Raw genomic sequence first — 20,246 nt, forward strand, 5'->3', positions numbered from 1 at the left:
ATGTAAGGCAGGCGCTCTACCACTGAGCCACCTTCCCAGCCCCTTGTTATTTCTTTTGTTTAGAGGAATGCCTTCTTTGCTTAACACCTGTATCATAAGTGTTTTTGGACACTATGTCAAATATAAAAAATTAAGTCCATTAGTATTTTTTTCTGTACCCTCATAGTATTTAACTTAGTTACTTGTTTGGGAAGGAACACTCTTATTGTCTGTGTGTAGCAATGCTTTGGTTCTTCTTTCTGAGTTGTGGACTGGTAGGATTAGAGAAATGGGTATCTTAGTGACTAGATATTTGGGAATGGCACTAAAGTAGTAGAAATTGAAGCAAGTATGTTGGGGGAGAGGAGGACTTGGAAAGTCCACCAGAGATGTTAGGAAGCATGGGTCAACTTTGAAGTTTTTTTTTGGTCAGTTATGGAGCTTGAACTCTGCCCCTGAGCTTTTCAGCTCAAGGTGCGGGCTCTACCACTTGAGCCACAGTGCCACTTCATTTTCTGGTGGTTAATTGGAGATAAGAATCTCATAGACTTTCTTTTTTCTTTCTTTCTTTTTTTTTTTTGGGTCCGGTCGTGGGGCCTGAACTCAGGGCCTGGGCGGCGCTGTCCCTCAGCTCTTCAGCTCAAGGCTAGCGCTCTACCACTTGAGTCACAGCGCCACTTCCAACTTTTTTCTTTTTGCTTATGTAGTGCTGAGGAATCGAACCCAGGGCCTCAGGCATGCAAGTCAAGCGCTCTACCACTGAGCCACCTTCCCAGCCCTTTTTTTTTTTTTTGTCGTGGGGCTTGAATTCTGGGCCTGGGTACTGTCCCTCAGCTCTTGAGCTCAAGGCGAGTGCTCTACCACTTGAGCCACAGCACTACTTCCGGTTTTCTGGTGGTTTATTGGAGATAGGAGGAGTCTCACGGTCTTTCCTGCCCGGGCTGGCTTTGAATGGTGGTCTTCAGATCTCAGTCTCTTGAGTAGCTAGGATTTTAGGTATGAGCCACCGTGCCCCACTTAATTGTTTAAAAAAATTTTTTTGTCAGTTGTGGAGCTTGAACTCTGGCCCTGGGCCCTATCCCTGAGCTCTTCTTGTTCAAGGCTAGTGCCCTATCACTTTGAGCCACAGCTCCACTTCAGGTTTTCCCGATGGTTAATTGGAGTCTCATGGACTTTCATGCCTAGATTGGCTTTGAACTGTGATCCTCAGATCTCAGCCTCCGGAGTAGCTAGGATTACAGCCATGAACCACCAGCCCCTGGCTCAATTTAACCTTATTTAACCTTTTGGGGGTTAATGTTCTTCATGAATAAATTAGTCAGTGCTTACAAAGAATTTTAGTCTATCTAAAACATGGCATGATATAACTCTATTGACCACATATAAACCTATTTTTTCTACTTAAGTGAATTTTATTGTTTAGATGATGTGTTGAATTAATTTATTTTTTGTATAGTTGCTCTTGCATATGGAATCTATAAGCAAGATCTTCCTGCCTTGGAAGAGAAACCAAGAAATGTAGTTTTTGTAGACATGGGACATTCTGCTTACCAAGTTTCCATCTGTGCATTTAATAGAGGAAAGCTGAAAGTAAGTATACTGTTTTCCAGAAGACTATATTAAGACTATAGACACATTTTTGAGGGCTAAAGCTAAAATACTTGGTTGAAAAATTTTGTTTGACTAATGGAGTCTTTCTGTGAGCCAACTGAGTTGGAATCTAGGTATTGTAGGGCAGAGTAGGGGTTGTGAGCCTCAAGTAATTTATTGCAAGTTGCCATGATGTGAAATAAAGTACATAGACTTTGAGGAAAAACTGTTAACATCCCTGAGTCTTAATTTTCTCATAATATAGATAATACAGGAGAAGCAGTGTTTACCTTGCAGGCTTATGAGGAGGATTCTTTCAATGTATTCCCTTGGTGTGTTTTGCCCTGATGATTGGAAGGATGGTGAAAAGGACTTACTTAGCTTCTTGATTGACTGGTTCTCTACTACTTTACCCACACCTCCAGCCTGGCATTTTGGTGGTAATTTGGAGATGATATCTCTGGACTTTTTTTGCCTAACCGGCTGCAGACTGCAATCATCTGGATTTCAGTTTCTTGAATAGCTGCCCATTGGCACTTAGAACTTTCCATAACCTTTGGATAGGGCCTCAAATTCTTGCCTGGTGGACATCCTTTTGGGGCTGATCTCCTCAATCTCAGCCTTCCAAATAGCTGTATTATAGTCATGAACCACTATGGTGGGCCCTGTTTTTAATCTCTAGATGGAAAATTCTGGCCATAGTTTAAATCCTATGGGTTAGTGACAGATTTTTTTGTGTGCCAGTCCTGGGACTTGAACTTACAGATGAGGCACTGTCACTGAGCTTTTGCTCCAGGCTAACACTATAGCATTTGAGTTCCAGCTCTACTTCTAGCTTTTTGATAGTTAATTGAAGATAATAGTTTCATGGACTTTTCTGCCCAGTCTGGCTTTGAACTGTGATATTCAGATCTCAGCCTCTTGAGTAGGTAGGATTAACAGGCATGAGCCACCAGCACCTGGCTTTTAATTTAAAAAAAAATTTTTTTTTTTGGGTCCGGTCGTGGAGCCTGAACTCTGGGCCTGGGCGCTGTCCCTCAGCTCTTCAGCTCAAGGCTAGCGCTCTACCACTTGAGCCACAGCGCCACTTCCGGCTTTTTTCTTTTTGCTTATGTGGTGCTGAGGAATCGAACCAGGGCCTCAGGCATGCAAGGCAAGTGCTCTACCACTGAGCCACCTTCCCAGCTCCTTAATTTTTAAAATTGACTTATTGGCTGACACCTCAGTTTTCTGAATCTTGTGATTGTCTTTAAAATTAATTGTTAATAATATTTATTATAGAACATCAAAACTTCAAAAATTCTGTAAAGAAAAGACAGTCTCACTGCTCTTTACCAGTTTGATGTATTTAATTGAAGTTTTAAAAAAATGGAATTGGAATCACATTTAATTCTGTGTCTTATTTTTCAGCTAATATAAAAAACATTTCTTTTTCTTTCTTTTTTTTTCCTTTTTTTTGTTGGTCCCAGGGCTTGAACTCTGGGTCTGGGCGCTGTCCCTCATCTCTTCAGCTTAAGCCTAGTGCTCTACCACTTGAGCCACAGCCCCACTTCCAAGAAAATTTCTTAGACATGTGAAATTGTTTGAAGAGACTTACTTGCTTACTTGTATTAATAAGTTTAATTAGATCTTAATTTGCTTCTAATTGGAATGTTGAAAACCGAAGCATTCATAGACTTCTGTATTATATAGAACCCAAATTGTGATTAAGAATGATTTGATCCTTCTAATAGTAAACAGATAGTTAACAGTCTGGCTTTCAGTATTATTCACAGCTTTTCTGCAGTGTGAAGACTAGAAGTGAGTACATGATAGATTAATGTATTTGATCTTGGATATGGAATTGTTACTGGGAAGTCAGTTGCTATAGTGAGAAAAGGGGTGGGTTTGAAATCCACTTCTACCATGTTAGTAGCTTTGTCACCTATAGATCTCATGTGTTTAGATACGTGGCATACACTATAAAAACTAGAACTTAGGATGTCTCTATTACAGTGTAGTCTTAGCAAGGATTATATGATACACATGGCTTTATTCACCCATAACAAATGTACCCCTGATTTTTAAACTCATAACTAAATAGGTGCTATAATAAATTTTAGAATTTATTAGCTATTATGTTAATTATCCTCTTTTCCCTTCCTAAGGTGTTGGCCACAGCATTTGACACAACACTGGGAGGCAGAAAATTTGATGAGGTGTTAGTAAATCATTTCTGTGAAGAATTTGGGAAGAAGTATAAGCTTGACATAAAGTCTAAAATCCGTGCATTATTACGACTGTCTCAAGAGTGTGAGAAACTCAAGAAGTTGATGAGTGCAAATGCTTCAGATCTACCTTTAAGCATTGAATGTTTTATGAATGATGTTGATGTATCTGGAACGATGAATAGGTAACCATATTAATATTTTCATGTTGTGGTAAACTGTGATTTTTTCCCCCCTCATCATCTCTAATTAACAAGTTGTTAAGATTACCATGGTAGTTAATATGATAACTTCATTTCTTTTTCTTTTTCCTTTTTTTGTCAGTTGTGGGGCCTGATCTCTGAGCCTGGGAACTGTCCCTGAGCTCTTCAGCTCAAGGCTAGTGCCCTACCACTTGAGCCACAGCGCTACTTCTGGCTTTTTTCTTTTTGTTTATGTGGTGCTGAGGAATCGAACCCAGGGCCTCAGGCATGCAAGGCAAGCGTTCTACCACTGAGCCAACTTCCCAGCCCATCCCTGAGCTTCTTTTGCTTAAGGCTAGAACTCTACAACTTGAGCCGCAGCTTTACTTCTAGCTTTTTTTGTGTGTGTGATTAATTAGAGGTAAGAGTCTCAGACTTTCCTGCCTGGGCTGGTTTTAAATTCCTATCCTCAGATCTTACCCTCCTGAGTAGCTAAGATTACAGGCATGAGCCACTTATACCTGGCAGATTAAAAAAAAAAACAAAAAATACTTTTTTTTTGATATTTCATATAAATAGAATTGTGAAATATGTATCTGCTTTTTACATTTGTCTATATCATAGAGTGTATCAGTGAGTACTTTTGTTTTTGGCAAGTGGTATTTGATTGTATGAATATACCACATTAGTTTCTACCTTTCAGCTGTTTTGAATAGTGTTCTGGGTATTTGTGGACAAACATTTCTTTGAGTATCTGTTTTCAGTTCATTTAAGTGACTACTTAGGAGTAGAATTAATTTTGGTTCCTGGAATAATTCATTGTTTAACTTTGAGTAATCACCAAAATTAATAAGACTTTTTTTTCTTTTGGTCATTTATGGGGCTTGAATTCTTGGGCCTGAGTGCTGGCCCTGAGCTCTTCAGCTCAAGGTGTGCATTCTACCACTTGAGCCATAGTACCACTTCCAATTTTCTGGTGGTTCATTGGAGATAAGAGTCTCGTGGACTTTCCTACCTGGGCTGGCTTGGAACTGCAGTTCTCAGATCTTAGCTTCCTGGGTAGCTAGGATGACAGGCAGGAGCCACCGGCGCCTGCCGCAATACATTCTTACCAACAACGCATAAGAGCTCCACTTTTTCACATTTTCGGCAGCACTCGTTAGATTTTTTTTTTTATCATCCCAGTTCAATTATAACTAGTTTTTTTTGATGGTTGTTGTTGTTGGTTGAACTCAGGGCCTAGAGGCTATCCCTAAGTCTACCACTTTGAGCCACAGGGCCACTTCCAGTTTTCTGGTAGTTCATTGGAGTCTCACGGACTGATCTGCCTGGGCTGTCTTGAACTGCCACCCTCAACTCTGTCTCCTGAATAGGATTACAGAGGAGTGCCACTAGTGCCCAGATAAGGCATTTCAGTTTTTAGTTCTTTTACTAGGGTTTGAACTCAGGGTCTTGTGTTCTTTCTTGGCTTTTTTGTTCACCGCTGGTCCTCTCTTCTTGAGTTATACTTTTACTTTATGGCCTCCAGTCTCTTTTTGACATTTGTTTCTAATTTCTAAGTTTTTCTAATTTTTTTTGTTGCATTTCTTGTATCATTCTTGTACTAAGACAGACTTTCCCTGTCATAAAATTTGCCATTTTAAAGTGTACATATAGGGCTGAGAATGTATCTTAGTGGTGGAGCGCCTGCGTAGCATACATCAAACTCTGGGTTCAATTCTTCAGTACCACATAAACAGAAAAAACCATAAGTGGTGCTGTGGCTCAAGTGATGAGTGCTAGCCTTGAGCAAAAGCAGCTCAGGGATAGTGCCCAGGACTAGCAAAAAAATAAAAAAATAAAGTGTACATATAATTCAGTTTTTAGTATATTTATACAATTATTTAACTTTGGTCACTTGCTAATTATGGGATTTTTTTTTTTGTCACCCCCAAAGAAACTTGGCACCTATTCTCTCCAAATCTGAAGCAGCTATCAATACGCTTCTGTCTCTAGATTGTTGCTTTTTTGGTTCTGCTCCTGAGGCTTGAACTCAAAGCCTGGGCGCTGTCCCTCAGCTCTTCAGCTCAAGGCTAGCGCTCTACCACTTGAGCCACAGCACCACTTCCGGCTTTTTTCTTTTTGCTTATGTGGTGCTGAGGAATAGAACCCAGGGCCTCAGGCATGCAAGGCAAACGCTCTACCACTGAGCCACCTTCCCAGCCCTGTCCCTCAGCTTTTTTTTTTTACTAATGGTTGGTGCTCTACCATTTGAGCCACAGGTCTATTTCTGCTGGTTAATTGGAGTTAGGAGTCTCAGGGACTTTCTTGCTTGGCTAACTTTGAACTGGGATCCTCAGATATCAGCCACCTGAGTAGCTAGGATGACACACATGACATACTGGCACCTGACAGATAGTTTATTCTTTTGCTCAGTTTCAGATGAAATAACTAGAACTGAAACCAAGTTTTTCTTATTTTTGTAAATTATTAAAAAATGTGTGCTTAACTTTCTGCACTCTGTTTTTCCTGCCATATACCTTTCTTCATCTTTTTCCAATTATACCACTCAGTTTGGATTTTGTTTGTCTTTTTCTTTTTTTTGGTCGGTCCTGGGGCTTGAACTCTGGGCTTGGGCACTGTCCCTGTGCTCTTTAGCTCAATATGAGCGCTCTACCACTTGAGCCACAGCACTTCCGGTTTTCTAGTGGTTTATTGGAGGTAAGAGTCTCACGGACTTTCCTGCCTGGGCTGGCTTTGAACTGCAATCCTCAGATCATAGCCTCCTGAATAGCTAGGATTACAGGCTTGAGCCACCAGCACCCTACTTGGGTTTTGTTTCTTTCTTCTTCCCCTAATGGCATTAGGGTTTAAACTTAGGTCTAGGCAAGTGCTCTGCCATTTGAGCCACATACTCAGCCCTTGGTTTTTGTATAAAGACTTAGTCCTCTTTTCCTTTGAAAAGAACTTTAGAATGAGCCCATTTTGCTGTATCTAATGGACAGTTATTTGACAATTAATGTAAAGTATAGCTATATACTAAATTGAGGATGAACCATGAAAACCATGCTAATAGCAGAAGCCAGTTGTAAAGGACCAAATACTGTACGTGAAACATACAAAATAGGGAAGTCTATAAAGACAAAAGGTAGATTCATTGTTGCCTGATTCTGTGGGCTTGTTGCAGTGTGTGATATGTGTGAAGGTGGAGTTGGGTGTAATAGCTGAGGATAATGAAAAAACAATTGTTGTAGGGTGTTGGAAATGCTTTGAAACATTGTGGTGATATTGTTTAACTCTGATCCTAAAAGTTATTAACTTGTACTCTTGGAGTGGGTAAATTCTATAACATGTGAATTATTTTCCTCAGGAAACCCTACAACCTCTGCTACCATCTTTCTCAAATCTCCTTTTTTATGGTTTTAATTGGGAACTCTTTGTTGTTGTTTTCCCAATACTTAAGGATAAAATTTAGGGATAGAATTGAGGAATTTTCTTTCTGTTTTTAATAATTGGGGACATTTTCAAATAATGCATATACCTTTGTGATTAATCTTAACATTGCAAAATATACCAGTGTCTTGGCAAGGTTTCCTTAGTCTTGATTTGTAGAAGTAACCACTGATGTGATAGTTTTATTTTTTGATCATAGATTCAATTTATTATAATGACTTCTTTTAAAGGAATCTTACAGTATGTAGTCTCTGTGTGAGATTTCTTTAACTCAAGTAACCTAACACTTTGTGAGAGTCATTTAGTCACATATCATTCCTCAGGTATTTGTGTTGCTGACTACTGTCGCTGTAGGCTTAACTGTTTTCGTCTCTATAAAGCATTAGTTTAAACTCCCAGTGTATACAAGTTCTGATTGCTGTTGGTATTAGCAATCTTTGCCATTCTATTGGGAATATTTTATACTTGATCATTTTTCTTTTTATTGAGATGTAATTTGGAGCAGTTACCCTTAAATGGTATAATTTCGTAATTTTTTAGGATATTCACAGAGCTGTGCAGCCATCATACAGCTCAATTTTAGAGCATTATCCTGCTTCACAAAGAAATCCTAAATGAGCCAGATGTGCGAGAGACTTAAGTACATGTTGTTAACTTTTCAGTTTCTTTCGAAACCCACATAATGTTCTGAATAGGGCAAAACTATGGAGTATAGTAAAAGGGTCAGTAGAATGAAAGGCTCAATGGTTACCAGGAGTTTGGAAGGGGAGGGAGGGATGAATGGGCAAAGCACAGAACTTCACAGACAGTGAAAATACTGTAGATCCTAATGCGTTTGTCAAAACCATTAGAGCCTTAGGAGAAACTATACTCAGTATCAGTATCAGTTTATTGCTGATAACAAATGCACCACACTAAGACAAACAATTGTTAATAGAGGAACTGGACTAGGAGTGAAGAGTGTGTGTGAAAAAGTTCTATTAGCTATTTTCTTTGGTTCTTCCTTACCCCAAACTAGGCAGGGGTACTAATCAATTTTCTGTCTCTGATTTGCCTATCTAGAACATGTAAATGGAATAATAGGTGTTTTTTGTTTGTTTGTTTTTTTTGACTGACTTCTATTTAGTATGTTTTTTTGTGTGTGGTTTGTTCACATGTGACATCTGTCAATTCCTTTTATTTGAATTTCTTTTTGTTACTGAATTGCAGTTCATAAGCATTTGAGTTGAATGCATTTTGGGCTATATGAATAATGTTGCTTTTGAGCATTCATGTTGGGTGTTTTTGCATGAATTTAATATTTTCCATTCTTTTTTTTTGGTCGGTCATGGGGCTTGAACTCTGGGCTTGAGCACTTGCCCTGTGCTCTTCAGCTCAAGGGGAGCGCTCTACCACTTGAGCCACAGTGCCACTTCCGGTTTTCTAGTTGTTTATTGGAGATAACAGTCTCATGGACTTTTCTTGCCCAGGCTAGCTTTGAACTGAGATCCTCAGATCTCAGCCTCCTGAGTAGCTAGGATTACAGGCTTGAGCCACCGGCGCCAGGCTACATTTTCCATTCTTTTGGTTGCAAATCTATAGTGAAATTACTGAATATTTTGATAACTTTCAGGTTTAACATTTTGAGGATCTGCTAAACCTCATTTTCATTTTACATTACCCAGGAATGTAGGTGGGGGTCCAAGTTTTCTACATTCATGCCAACACTGTGTTAAAATTAGTCATATATTCCACATAGACATGAATTGTGATCTCTCCTATTGTTTCTGTTTATAGAGGCAAATTTCTGGAGATGTGTGATGATCTCTTGGCTCGGGTGGAGCCACCACTTCGCAGTGTCTTAGAACAAGCCAGTAAGTATTTTGTGATGACATCATTTGTGTATCTCTCAACCTTTGGAGAATATTATTTATTATTTCCCCAATTCATACAGTTATGCAGTATCAGTTTTGTCAGCTTCAGTTCCATGTTATACTTCTTTCCCCTTGGGTGCTACTGCTCCCCAAGGCAATCTTATAAGGATGCTAAAAAAATCATTCAGGGGGGGCTGAGAAGGTGGCTCAGTGGTAGAGCGCTTGCCTTGCATGCATGAGGCTCTGGGTTCGATTCCTCAGCACCACATAAGGAGAAAGAAAGCCGGAAGTGGCGCTGGGGCTCAAGTGGTAGAGTGCTAGCCTTGAGGTGAAAACTGAGGGACAGCACCCAGGCCCAGAGTTAAGGCCCCACGACCCCCCGCCCTCCCCCCCCCCAAAAAAAAAAAAACAGACTAAAAATCATTCAGGGCCAGGCGCCAGTGGCTCTCGCCTGTAATCCTAGTTACTCAGGAGGCTGAGATCTGAGGATCATGGTTCCAAGCCAGCCTGGGCAGGAAAGCCCATAAATTTATCTCCACCAGAAAACTTAAACCACCAAAAAACCTGAAGGGTGCTGTGGCTCAAGTGGTAGCGCACTTGCCTTGAGCTGAAGAGCTGAGGGACAGTGTCCAGACCCAGAGTTCAAGCCCCACCACCACCACCACCAACAACAAAATCATTCAGATACTAACTTCTGAATTATTTGCTTACAGTTCTTTTTTCAGTTGAGTTGTAGTGGTCTTGTAATTTTTTTCTGTCTGTGAATCCTTGGTTAGCTGAAAGACAATATACAGCAAAAGGAAGGTATGATAGACACTTATTTCTTTATCAGGATATTTCAGTTTTGTCTTTAGCCAGAAGGTAGCCTTTTAATTTCAGAATACATCACTTTTCTAACCTTCTTGAACAAAATGTTTTCCTAGAATATACTGTTGTTGGTTGCTATTGTTTCAATGAGTATTGAGATACAGCGTTAGCTCAAAGTGAGCCGGTGGCTCATGCCTGTAATCCTAGCTACCCAGGAGGCTGAGATCTGAGGATTAAAGTTCAAAGCAGTCTGGGCAGAAAAGTCCGTGAAACTCTTTTTTTTTTTTGTCGGTCGTGGGGCTTGAACTCTGGGCCTGGGCGCTGTCCCTCAGCTCTTCAGCTCAAGGCGAGCGCTCTACCACTTGAGCTACAGCACCACTTCCGGTTTTCTGGTGGTTTATTGGAGATAGGAGTCTCACGGTCTCTCCTGCCCGGGCTGGCTTTGAACCGTGATCCTCAGATCTCAGCCTCCTGAGTAGTTAGGATTACAGGCGTGAGCCACCAGCGCCCGGCCTCGTGAAACTCTTTATTTCTAATAAACCACCAGAAAATCCAAGTGGCACTATGGCTCAAATGGTAAAGCACTTGCTTTGAGCTGAAGAGCTGAGGGACTGCACCCAGGCCCAGAGTTCAAGCCCCATGACCAACAAAAACAAAACGAAACAACAAAAAGCTCAAAGTGATAATGACAGATATTCGTGTTTTCCTGTCCTATGCCCCCCATTCTCCTATTTTTTATCTTTTGCAAAAGAGTCTCAGTACATTCATTGCCCAGAGTCATGTAGAATTCATGGGCTCATGGAATCCTGATGTTTTACCTTCCCAAATAGCTGGAATTATAGGCACCCACCACTGTGCCTGATTTATCTCCCATCTTTAATTCTTCTCAAGAAATAGAAGTAGTGGTTGATAATGATAAAGTGTGACTAGGAAAACAAGCAGTATTAAGTTTGTATTTAGTGATGAAAAGTGGAGCCTTGGTAACATACCTCCTTACCTTCTCATGAGTACCAGTGTTTTAATGTGAACTGTATACTATGTATTTTGTGAATAAAATACTGGAATGTCTAGTGGTAAAACTGAATATTTCTCTTTCTTTCATGGCAGGTCAGGGTTGTGAAAGCCTTCTTCTGGTACAGCATACTTAGATCTTTAGCTAGTTGATGTTTATAATAATTCCTTGTGTAGGACGGTGCCAGTTCTGTATACCATAGGACATAGGTTGTTGGCCTTAAAATCCTATTTCTGTGCCTCCCCTCCCTTCCTATAACTTGAGAATCAAAACGCGCACTTCTGTGTCTATGCATATAAAATCTTGGAGTAGGGAATGAGGGATGAGGAGTTAGTTATATAGTCAGAGTTATTTTGCTATAAGCTTATTTCTTGTCAGTACTAAGGTTTGAATATGCCTCTAGCCCAGATTTTTGGTGGTTATTTTAGAGATAGTCTCGTGGGCATTTCTGTTTGGGTTAGATTGAGATTATGTAGATCTCAGCCTTCTGAGTAGCTAGGATGAGAAATGGGAGCCACTAGTACCCTGCATCAAGATTTTTTTAATCTAAATTTCTAATTATGTGTGGGGTTTTTTTGGTGGTACTAGGGTTTGTACTCAAGGCCTTGGACTTGCTAAGTGCATATTCTACCACTTGAGCCCATACCCTCAGCCCCTTTTTGTTTTAGTTATTTTTCTAATAATGTCTTATGGATTCCCTCTCCATGTCTGCCTTTTGAATAGCTAGGATTACAGGTTTGAGCTATCATCAGACCCTAAATGTCTAATTATTTAAATATAGAGTTAAAGAAAGAAGACATTTATGCAGTAGAGATTGTTGGTGGTGCCACACGAATCCCTGCAGTGAAAGAGAAGATCAGTAAATTTTTTGGTAAAGAGCTTAGTACAACATTAAATGCTGATGAAGCGGTCACTCGAGGCTGTGCACTGCAGGTAAGTTTTCTTTTGCTCTTATATCATTGCAACAAAAGTTAGACTGACACCATTAAGTCATTAATGTAAATATTTAAAGATTATCCTCAGTGATGCTATCTTAAAATCATGATGGTAGTGATACTGGTTCATTTAGTGTCCACTTGCAAATGAAATTTGCAAAAATTGTCATTCTAGTGTGCAATCTTATCGCCTGCTTTCAAAGTCAGAGAATTTTCTATCACCGATGTGGTAGCATATCCAATATCGCTGAGATGGAATTCACCAGCTGAAGAAGGATCAAGGTAATACATTACTTATTATTTGTATACTTAGTTAATTCAGTGTTAAGTCTGAGTAATAAATTGTCCTCCACCGTACACAACTCTGAAATATTTTGGAATAATATATGGTACAGTTATTGTTAGTTAATTTTATGCCCTGATTTCCTATACTTGGTCTTACTGCTATTATGTCTTTTTGTGCTGATTGGGTGTATTTCTTTTTTTACTTAGAGAAGAGAGTATTTTGGGACACTTAAAATCTAGAAATAATGTCATTAGAGAAGACTGAGCTATAGTAATTACCAAGTCTTAGATGTTTGAATTTTGAATGATTTTTGTCTTTTTCCTCCCTTTAGTGATTGTGAAGTCTTCCCAAAAAATCATGCTGCTCCTTTCTCTAAAGTTCTCACATTTTATAGAAAGGAGCCTTTCACTCTCGAGGCTTATTACAGCTCTCCTCAGGATTTGCCCTATCCAGACCCTGCTATAGGTAAGAAGAGTTAGAAATAAAAAATGATTTGAATTGAAAATTGAAATAATACAATAATAGCAAAACTTTGCATCTACTTGGAGAAATGAATGGGCAGCAATAAAAAATGTGGTATTCTGGGCTGGGAAGGTAGCTCAATGGTAGAGCCTTTGCCTTGCATGCCTGAGGCCCTGGGTTCGATTCCTCAGCACCACATAAGCAAAAAGAAAAAAGCTGGAAGTGGTGCTATGGCTCAAGTGGTAGAGCGCTAGCCTTGAGCTGAAGAGCTGAGGGACAGCGCCCAGGCCCAGAGTTCAGGCCCCACGATCGGACCCCCCCCCCCCCCCCAATGTGGTATTCTAAAATTTAGGCTTTTTTTTTTTTAAGGCCACAAAAGAAAATCTCTTCCATTCTTAACTACCAGGTTCAGAAAATAGCGGGATTGTTACTTAATTGAGCCTCCAACTGTACATGTAGTATTTCTCTGAATGGTTATACTTTGTACATAAGGTGGTGCTTGATGGTGTGTAGAAGAGTTAAATCAGTTCTGACTTTTAACATATAGTTACAAGGTGCACATACAAAATCATTAGCAATTTGTCAGGTTAGTATGTTCTAGGTTTTGAAATCTTTATATGTATATACTCTGGAATTATTGCCAGATGAGAAGAAGAAAAAACTCTACAGTTGTATAATAAAAATTGATCTATACTTTTTGGATAAAGAACTGGAAGTGTTTTCACTGATATGTATAAGCTGTGGAAAAAAAGTTAACCTCTGCTTTCCTCATGGAATAGCATGATAATTCAGTTGCAGCATTGTGGGAATTCAACATAAATAGAACCCTGGCATAGTAACAATCTAGAAATGGCAGTTTCTTGGTAATGATAAAAGCAGGTAGATGAGAATATGACATGTCTGTGTTGCAGGAAGTTTATCATAGCAAATAAAGACGAAATAAGGAACTGGAGGCAAAGTAAATTGGGATATATGAGCCCTTTGTTGGAACAGGATGAGCTTGACTATATGTGAGAGGAATCGGATGATGACTCAGGAACATTCTAGGGATGAATGCTCACTTTGTTCATTTGAAGTGTTGTGTTACTGATCTGTCACGAACATCACCTGGCAGTGTGAGCATGTATTCATGTTTGAATTCATCCTCTTACTGTTCTCTTGTATCTCTCATGTCCCTAGCTCAGTTTTCAGTTCAGAAAGTCACTCCCCAGTCTGATGGCTCCAGTTCAAAAGTGAAAGTCAAGGTTCGAGTAAATGTTCATGGCATTTTCAGTGTGTCCAGTGCATCCCTAGTGGAAGTGCACAAGTCTGAGGAAAATGAGGAACCTATGGAAACTGATCAAAATGCAAAGGAGGAAGAGGTAATCTGGTTATTTTATATCATATATATTGGCCTCAGGTGACTTGTCTAGATGTGATAGCAGGTAGACTGAGCTGCTGAGAGTAGGTTTATACACGTCTAATTACTCCAGTGTGTTGAGCCATTTTTATAGTTTGTGGAAATTGATTCTTGTTATAGAAGAACACTCTTGTGTCTTTATTTTTTTTAACAAATAGAATAAATTGCTTACTCATTTGTAGTGATTCATATTATGCTCTTGTTCAAAGCTTAAACTAAGATGGATCTCATATTCAGATTTTGTTTGAAGTGTTCTGATATCAGCATTAACATTGTTCAAAGTACTCGGGTATTCATATAAATTTCAGGTGTTGGGAGCCTTCACCCTCTCCATAAACCTCATTATTGCTGTTGAGAGAACTCTTCAGTGTGTTCACATTCCTCAATGCATGCAGTGGCTGTACTTTTTTTTTTTGTTTTGTTTTTTTTGTCGGTCGTGGGGCTTGAACTCTGGGCCTGGGCGCTGTCCCTCAGCTCTTCAGCTCAAAGCGAGCGCTCTACCACTTGAGCTACAGCGCCACTTCCGGTTTTCTGGTGGTTTATTGGAGATAGGAGTCTCACGGTCTCTCCTGCCCGGGCTGGCTTTGAACCGCGATCCTCAGATCTCAGCCTCCTGAGTAGCTAGGATTACAGGCGTGAGCCACCAGCGCCCGGCTGTGGCTGTACTTTTTTAAGGCTGAAAATGCAGGTGTAGGAATTGCTTGGAAAAGTTAAGACTCTTGAAAGAAATTGCTTGTGAGGTAGCTTGGAGAAATTCATGCAGTCTTGAGTTTGTATTTTGTAGATTGTGAACAATGCCGCCCTGGGGTACTCTTGAGTGCTGTAGTTAAATACAACAGTTCTCTGGTCACCCTAATATATGTGTGGGGCAACTGTTACCCTCTTCATACAGATTATATTAGTTGATCTAAGAATGGAAACTTTGTGTTCCAGGTAGTATAGTATATTCCATAGGTGGAATTTGAGCCTAGGTATTCTGAGTGCTGGTACTTGAGCAGGAATTCTATACCATCTGACTTTGTCGGTATGTCATGAAGGCGGTTTAGACTTCTTGCATTTCCCAGGATTTAATTTGACCTGTTTTTCAGAAGATGCAAGTGGACCAGGAAGAACCACATGTGGAAGAGCAACAGCAGCAGACACCAGCAGAAAATAAGGCGGAGTCTGAAGAAATGGAGGTATGAGTTGTTATGATTGAGACTTTTCATATGTAGTAGGCCCTGTGGGAATGTATGTGGTTCCAAGAAAATCCTAGTTGGGAAAAACTGAATGCCCTGGGGCATAGTTAGGTATGTACTAGGGGTATTTGTCCAGCTTCCACCACATTAAAAATAGTCATCTTTCAACATTTTTTTTTTTTGTCTGTCATGGGGCTTGAACTCTGGGCCTGGGCACTGTCCCTCAGCTCTTACAGGCTAGTGCTCTACCATTTGAGCCACAGCTTCACTTCTGGTTTTCTGGTGGTTTATTGGAGATAAGAGTCTCACAGCCTTTCTTGCCCGGGCTGGTGTTTTGAACCATGATCCTCAGATCTCTGCCTCCTGAGTAGCTAGGATTACAGGCATGAGCTACCACACCTGGTAATAATCTACAATTTTTCCTTTATTGGTTAAACTACTACATGATGTCCCCTTTTTGACTTGAAAGGATTGACATACTTTTGCAGTTGCTTTTTTGGGGAGGATATGTGCACAAAATTTAAAGGGAGGCAAATAAGCATCAGATGACACAATGATAATGTGGGGCTGAGAGCTACATGGCCGCTGAACTGCAGAGCATGTGCGTAAGAATTTAAAACCTTTGAAATTTCTCTTTTTTCTTTTTAAACCATGCTTGGTCAAAACTGCCTGTAACAATTTTGCCAATAATGGGGCTGGGAAGGTGGCTTAGTGGTAGAGTGCTTGCCTCACATGCATGGGACCGTGGGTTCGATTCCTCAGCCCCACATAAACAGAAAAAGCTGGAGATCTGCTGTGGCTCAAGTGGTAGAGTGCTTGCCTTGAGCTGAAGAGCTGAGGGACAGTGCCTAGGCCCAGAGTTCAAGCCCTATGACCGACCCTTCCCCCACCCCCATTTTTTTTTTTTTTTTTGCCAATAAGGCAGTAGTACTGTGCAAGATTTTGGCTGAGGAGGATATGCCTTGGAAGGTAGTTGTACTTTATTATTTAGATAATTTTTAGCACGGTTCTGTGGTGTATTTGGGAAGGGCATTTTTGTGAGATGTCTTTTCAGTTGTTCTAGTTGGTGGATGGGAGGACAGCACTTGGAGGCCTTAGTTGTGCTAGGCTAAGTAAATGGTTCATGCTGGTTTCTTGGTGGCTGTGGCTGAGACACCATCATAGTTTATTTGATACTATTGAGAATTAAGATTTTTTTCTTCAGTCTGTCAGCTGCCTTCCTCATGTCTTTTTGTTGAAAGACTGAAAATACTGACTATATTTAAGTAGTTGATACATGCTAAAGTTAATGTGTAACATTTTTGAATATTTTCAACCCTTTTGGGGGCGGGGTAGGCAGTGCTAGAACTGAGGCACTTGAACTCAGGGCCTTGCATTTTTATTAGGCTCTACTGTTGAGCCAGCCCCCTACATTAGTTATTTGAGACTGTTCTTCAGTTGCAGAGTATAATCTCGGGCTTTTAGGAATTTCTCATTGTGGTGTTCAACAAAATTGGCAGAGCCTTAAGGTTGCTAAAACATGTTATCCATTTTCATGTCCGCAAACAAGATTTTTACTTGCTTTCCTTTAGCTGGGCAAGTAATATTCAAAAAGAAGAAAGGCTAGGTGCCAGTGGTGAGGATCATGGTTCAAAGCTAATCCAGGCAGGATAGTCCATGAAACTCATGCCTCCATTTATCTACCAAAATGCCAAAAGGGTAGCGTGGTTCAAGTGAGCAACTTGGGCTCTGTGCCCAGGCTGAGTTCAAGGCCAGGAATGGTACCAAAACAAACAAAAAATAGCCATTCAGAAAAGAGTTCTGAGGATTAAGGTTACAAGACAGTGTGAGCAAACAAATCTGTAAGACTTTTCTCTAGTAAGCCAACAAAAAGCCAGAACAGGAAGTGTGGTTTGGCTCAAGTAGTAAAGCACCAGCCGAGTGAAAAAGCTGGAGTGCAAGGGCTTAAGTTCAAACCTCAGTACTAGCAAAGAAAAAAAGTTCAAAATACCTGAAAACATGGCTTATCAGTTGAGGGCCTGCCTAGCAAGTTCAAGGCCCTGATAAAATCCTAGCACTGCCAAACCCCGTCCCCCCAACAAAGAAATGGACTAAAGAGATTGTGCTTGCAGATTCTGTTAGTTGCCTTGGAGTTTTCCAAGATGGAAAACCATTCAACTTGAGAGAGAGTAGGAACTCTGTATAGGTCAGTGTGTATAGATGAATGAGAAAGAATCACAAGACCTCATGCCCAAGCCCTCTTCGCCATGCTCGGGAGCCATAGAAAGTTTCCTGTCCTGATCCGTGGGGTAGATTAGGAGCAGAAGTGCCTTTCTTAGTTTTGTTTCTAAATGAAATGAGATTGGGCATGGTTGGATACACCAGTAATTCCAACAAGAAGGCTATGGCCTAGACTATACTATAAGTCTAGGCTATATAGTAAGGTTTTCTTCAAAAAATGTATTTTTTGAGTTAATGTACAAGGAAAGGCTTGACAAGCATAGAAGAAGTGATGAAAACTTGTAGAGACAAAAATATAAAATTTGAAAAAACTAAGACACAATTAGTTGTGGGGAAAGAAATCACTAAAACCCAAAGAAAACTGCATAGTGTATGAGTAGACACTTTGAAGAATAGAATGTGTAGAAAGGGATAAAGGTCAGTGCCTTCTCATCTGTGCATTTATGTCAGGTAAATGGGATCTCAGTCCTTGTGGAAATGTACATAACTATAGACATTATAGGGATCACACTGTGATACCCTCTCCACACTGATTTCATATGCATACCTGTGTTTAGATGAGAAAGGAAGACAAAAGTTTTACTTTTTTCCTGTGCTGGGAATAGCACCCAGGGCATCGGGAGTACTAGACACCTACTCTGCCTCTGAGTTAAATCTCCAGCCTAAAATTTTTTGTTTTTTGTTTTTTGTTGGTTGTGGAGCTAGAATGCAGGGCCTGGACATATCCTGAGCTTTTGCACTCAAGGCTAGCACTCTACCACTTTGAGCTATAGTTCCATTTTTGGTTTTCTGGGGGTTAATTGGACTTTCCTGCCCAGGCTGACTTTGAACTGCAGTCTTCAAATTTTAGCCTCTTGAGTAGCTAGGATTACAGGTGTGAGCTACCAGCTCCCGGCTCTAAAACATAAAAATAGTGATTGTGTGTTGGTTGTGGGTTTGCAGGAGTTGCTATGTATATAATGTTATAAAAATTTTAATTGTTGCGGGGGAGCGTCATGGGGAGGGGGTTGAGATGGGAAGGGGAAACAAAGGAGGAGGCAACAATTCTTGATAAGAAATGTACTCTATACGCCAGCCTTGCGCTGAAGAGCTGAAGGACAGCGCCCAGGCCCAGAGTTCAGGCCCCACAACCGGACCCAAAAAGAAAAAAAATGTACTCTTTACCTTGCCATGTAATTGTAACCCCTCTGGTAGGGTATTTTCACAATAAAAAAATCAAATTAAAAAAACTTTAATTGTGTCAAAATGCATACAACAAAGGTTACATTTTAAAGTATCTGTATATTGCAGTATGATTGTTATTTAGAACTTCATTTTTGCACAATGGAACTTTATACCTGTGAAAGAACTCCCCGTTTCCCCTTTCCCAATCCCTGATAACCACATTTCCATCTCTGAGCTTAACTCTTGGATCCTTCCGAGTTAGTATGGTTACGGGTTATTTAGATCATTGGGAACCACAGTAGCTTTTGACATTTGACCCATTTTGAAATTCAAGTTAGCCTATATATTTTGTTTTTAATGATTGTTTTAAATTTCAGACTTCTCAAGCTGGATCAAAAGACAAAAAGACGGACCAACCACCTCAAGCCAAGAAGGCAAAAGTGAAGACCAGTACTGTGGACCTGCCAATTGAGAATCAGCTATTATGGCAGATAGACCGAGAGATGCTCAACTTGTACATTGAAAATGAGGTTGGTTTTTCAGTGTGTTAGAACAAAATAGTATGATTATAATCAGATTCTTGTCTAGTTGTGTCCATGCATTTTTTTTGCTAGTTTGGGCTTTGAGAAAATAATTTAGGTATTTGGGCAATAAGGATAGTATAAGAAATAGATTCTGTGGTAAGCCCAAATTCTTTATAGCACTACTAACAATGTCTGATTGCCAGAAACTCTGTTGTAAGATGTCTGACGGTATTATTTTTATCTTAGGGATGGTGCTGTTCACTAGAGACTTGAGGGTGCCTGAAGTGGGTGGGTCATGGGAGTGGATCAGTAGGAAAAAGAACATTGCATTAATGGTAGCATTATTTGAATTACCTGCTCCATCTCAAAATAATTTTGTTTTACAGGCCTTTAGCATTTACACTGTGAATAAATTCAGTTTTTCTTGGTGTTTCAAAATAATACAGCAGAATATATCAGTAGTCTTTCTTTTTTGTATCTTGATTTTTTTTTTTTTTTTTTTTTTTTTTTTTTGTATCTTGAGTATCAGTTTTTCCTAAACCCACTCAAACTCTCCTTGACCTTTACCATTTGTTGATCAATTAGTCTTCCAGCTTATCTTTGTTAGGGGATTCACAGAACTAAAAGGATTCAGGGAAGAATGCTTCTGTACTTTTAAGTTACACTGGTTATTTAGTAAGTACTTCAATAGGAAATTGTTGTAGTTGTCTTTACTTATGTCGTTGTTCTTCCTAGGGTAAGATGATCATGCAGGACAAACTGGAGAAGGAGCGTAATGATGCTAAGAACGCCGTGGAAGAATATGTGTACGAAATGAGAGACAAGCTTGGTGGTGAATATGAGAAGTTTGTGAGTGAAGATGTAAGTGTGGCCGCAGTGTAAGCTGTTCTTCTAGGAGCATCTAGAACTGTGTTAGGGAATTTTAGTCTATGTGTATGTCTTGATGGTTTAAAATGTACTTTTATGGGGGTAGTTTATATGAACTCAAGGCCTTGTGCTTGCTAGGCAATCAATAA

At 39.9% G+C, this 20,246-nt stretch overlaps 1 protein-coding gene across 1 annotated transcript in view; it reads left to right on the plus strand.

Annotated features, from left to right (window-relative positions):
- The window catches only part of Hspa4 (heat shock protein family A (Hsp70) member 4), a 49,029-nt gene that overhangs the window by 20,762 nt on the left and 8,021 nt on the right, over positions 1 to 20,246 (plus strand). Inside the window, exons 6-15 of the mRNA XM_069993738.1 lie at positions 1,436 to 1,569; positions 3,717 to 3,961; positions 9,167 to 9,243; positions 11,844 to 11,995; positions 12,173 to 12,279; positions 12,615 to 12,748; positions 13,925 to 14,106; positions 15,233 to 15,322; positions 19,084 to 19,236; positions 19,966 to 20,091. Coding sequence (XP_069849839.1) covers positions 1,436 to 1,569; positions 3,717 to 3,961; positions 9,167 to 9,243; positions 11,844 to 11,995; positions 12,173 to 12,279; positions 12,615 to 12,748; positions 13,925 to 14,106; positions 15,233 to 15,322; positions 19,084 to 19,236; positions 19,966 to 20,091 — 1,400 coding nt within the window. The remainder of the gene's footprint in view (positions 1 to 1,435; positions 1,570 to 3,716; positions 3,962 to 9,166; positions 9,244 to 11,843; positions 11,996 to 12,172; positions 12,280 to 12,614; positions 12,749 to 13,924; positions 14,107 to 15,232; positions 15,323 to 19,083; positions 19,237 to 19,965; positions 20,092 to 20,246) is intronic.

The sequence above is a fragment of the Dipodomys merriami genome, unplaced genomic scaffold (genome assembly GCF_024711535.1).
Source record: "Dipodomys merriami isolate MVZ:Mamm:240054 unplaced genomic scaffold, mDipMer1.0.p SCAF_44, whole genome shotgun sequence".
NCBI classification, from domain to species: Eukaryota; Metazoa; Chordata; class Mammalia; order Rodentia; family Heteromyidae; genus Dipodomys; species Dipodomys merriami.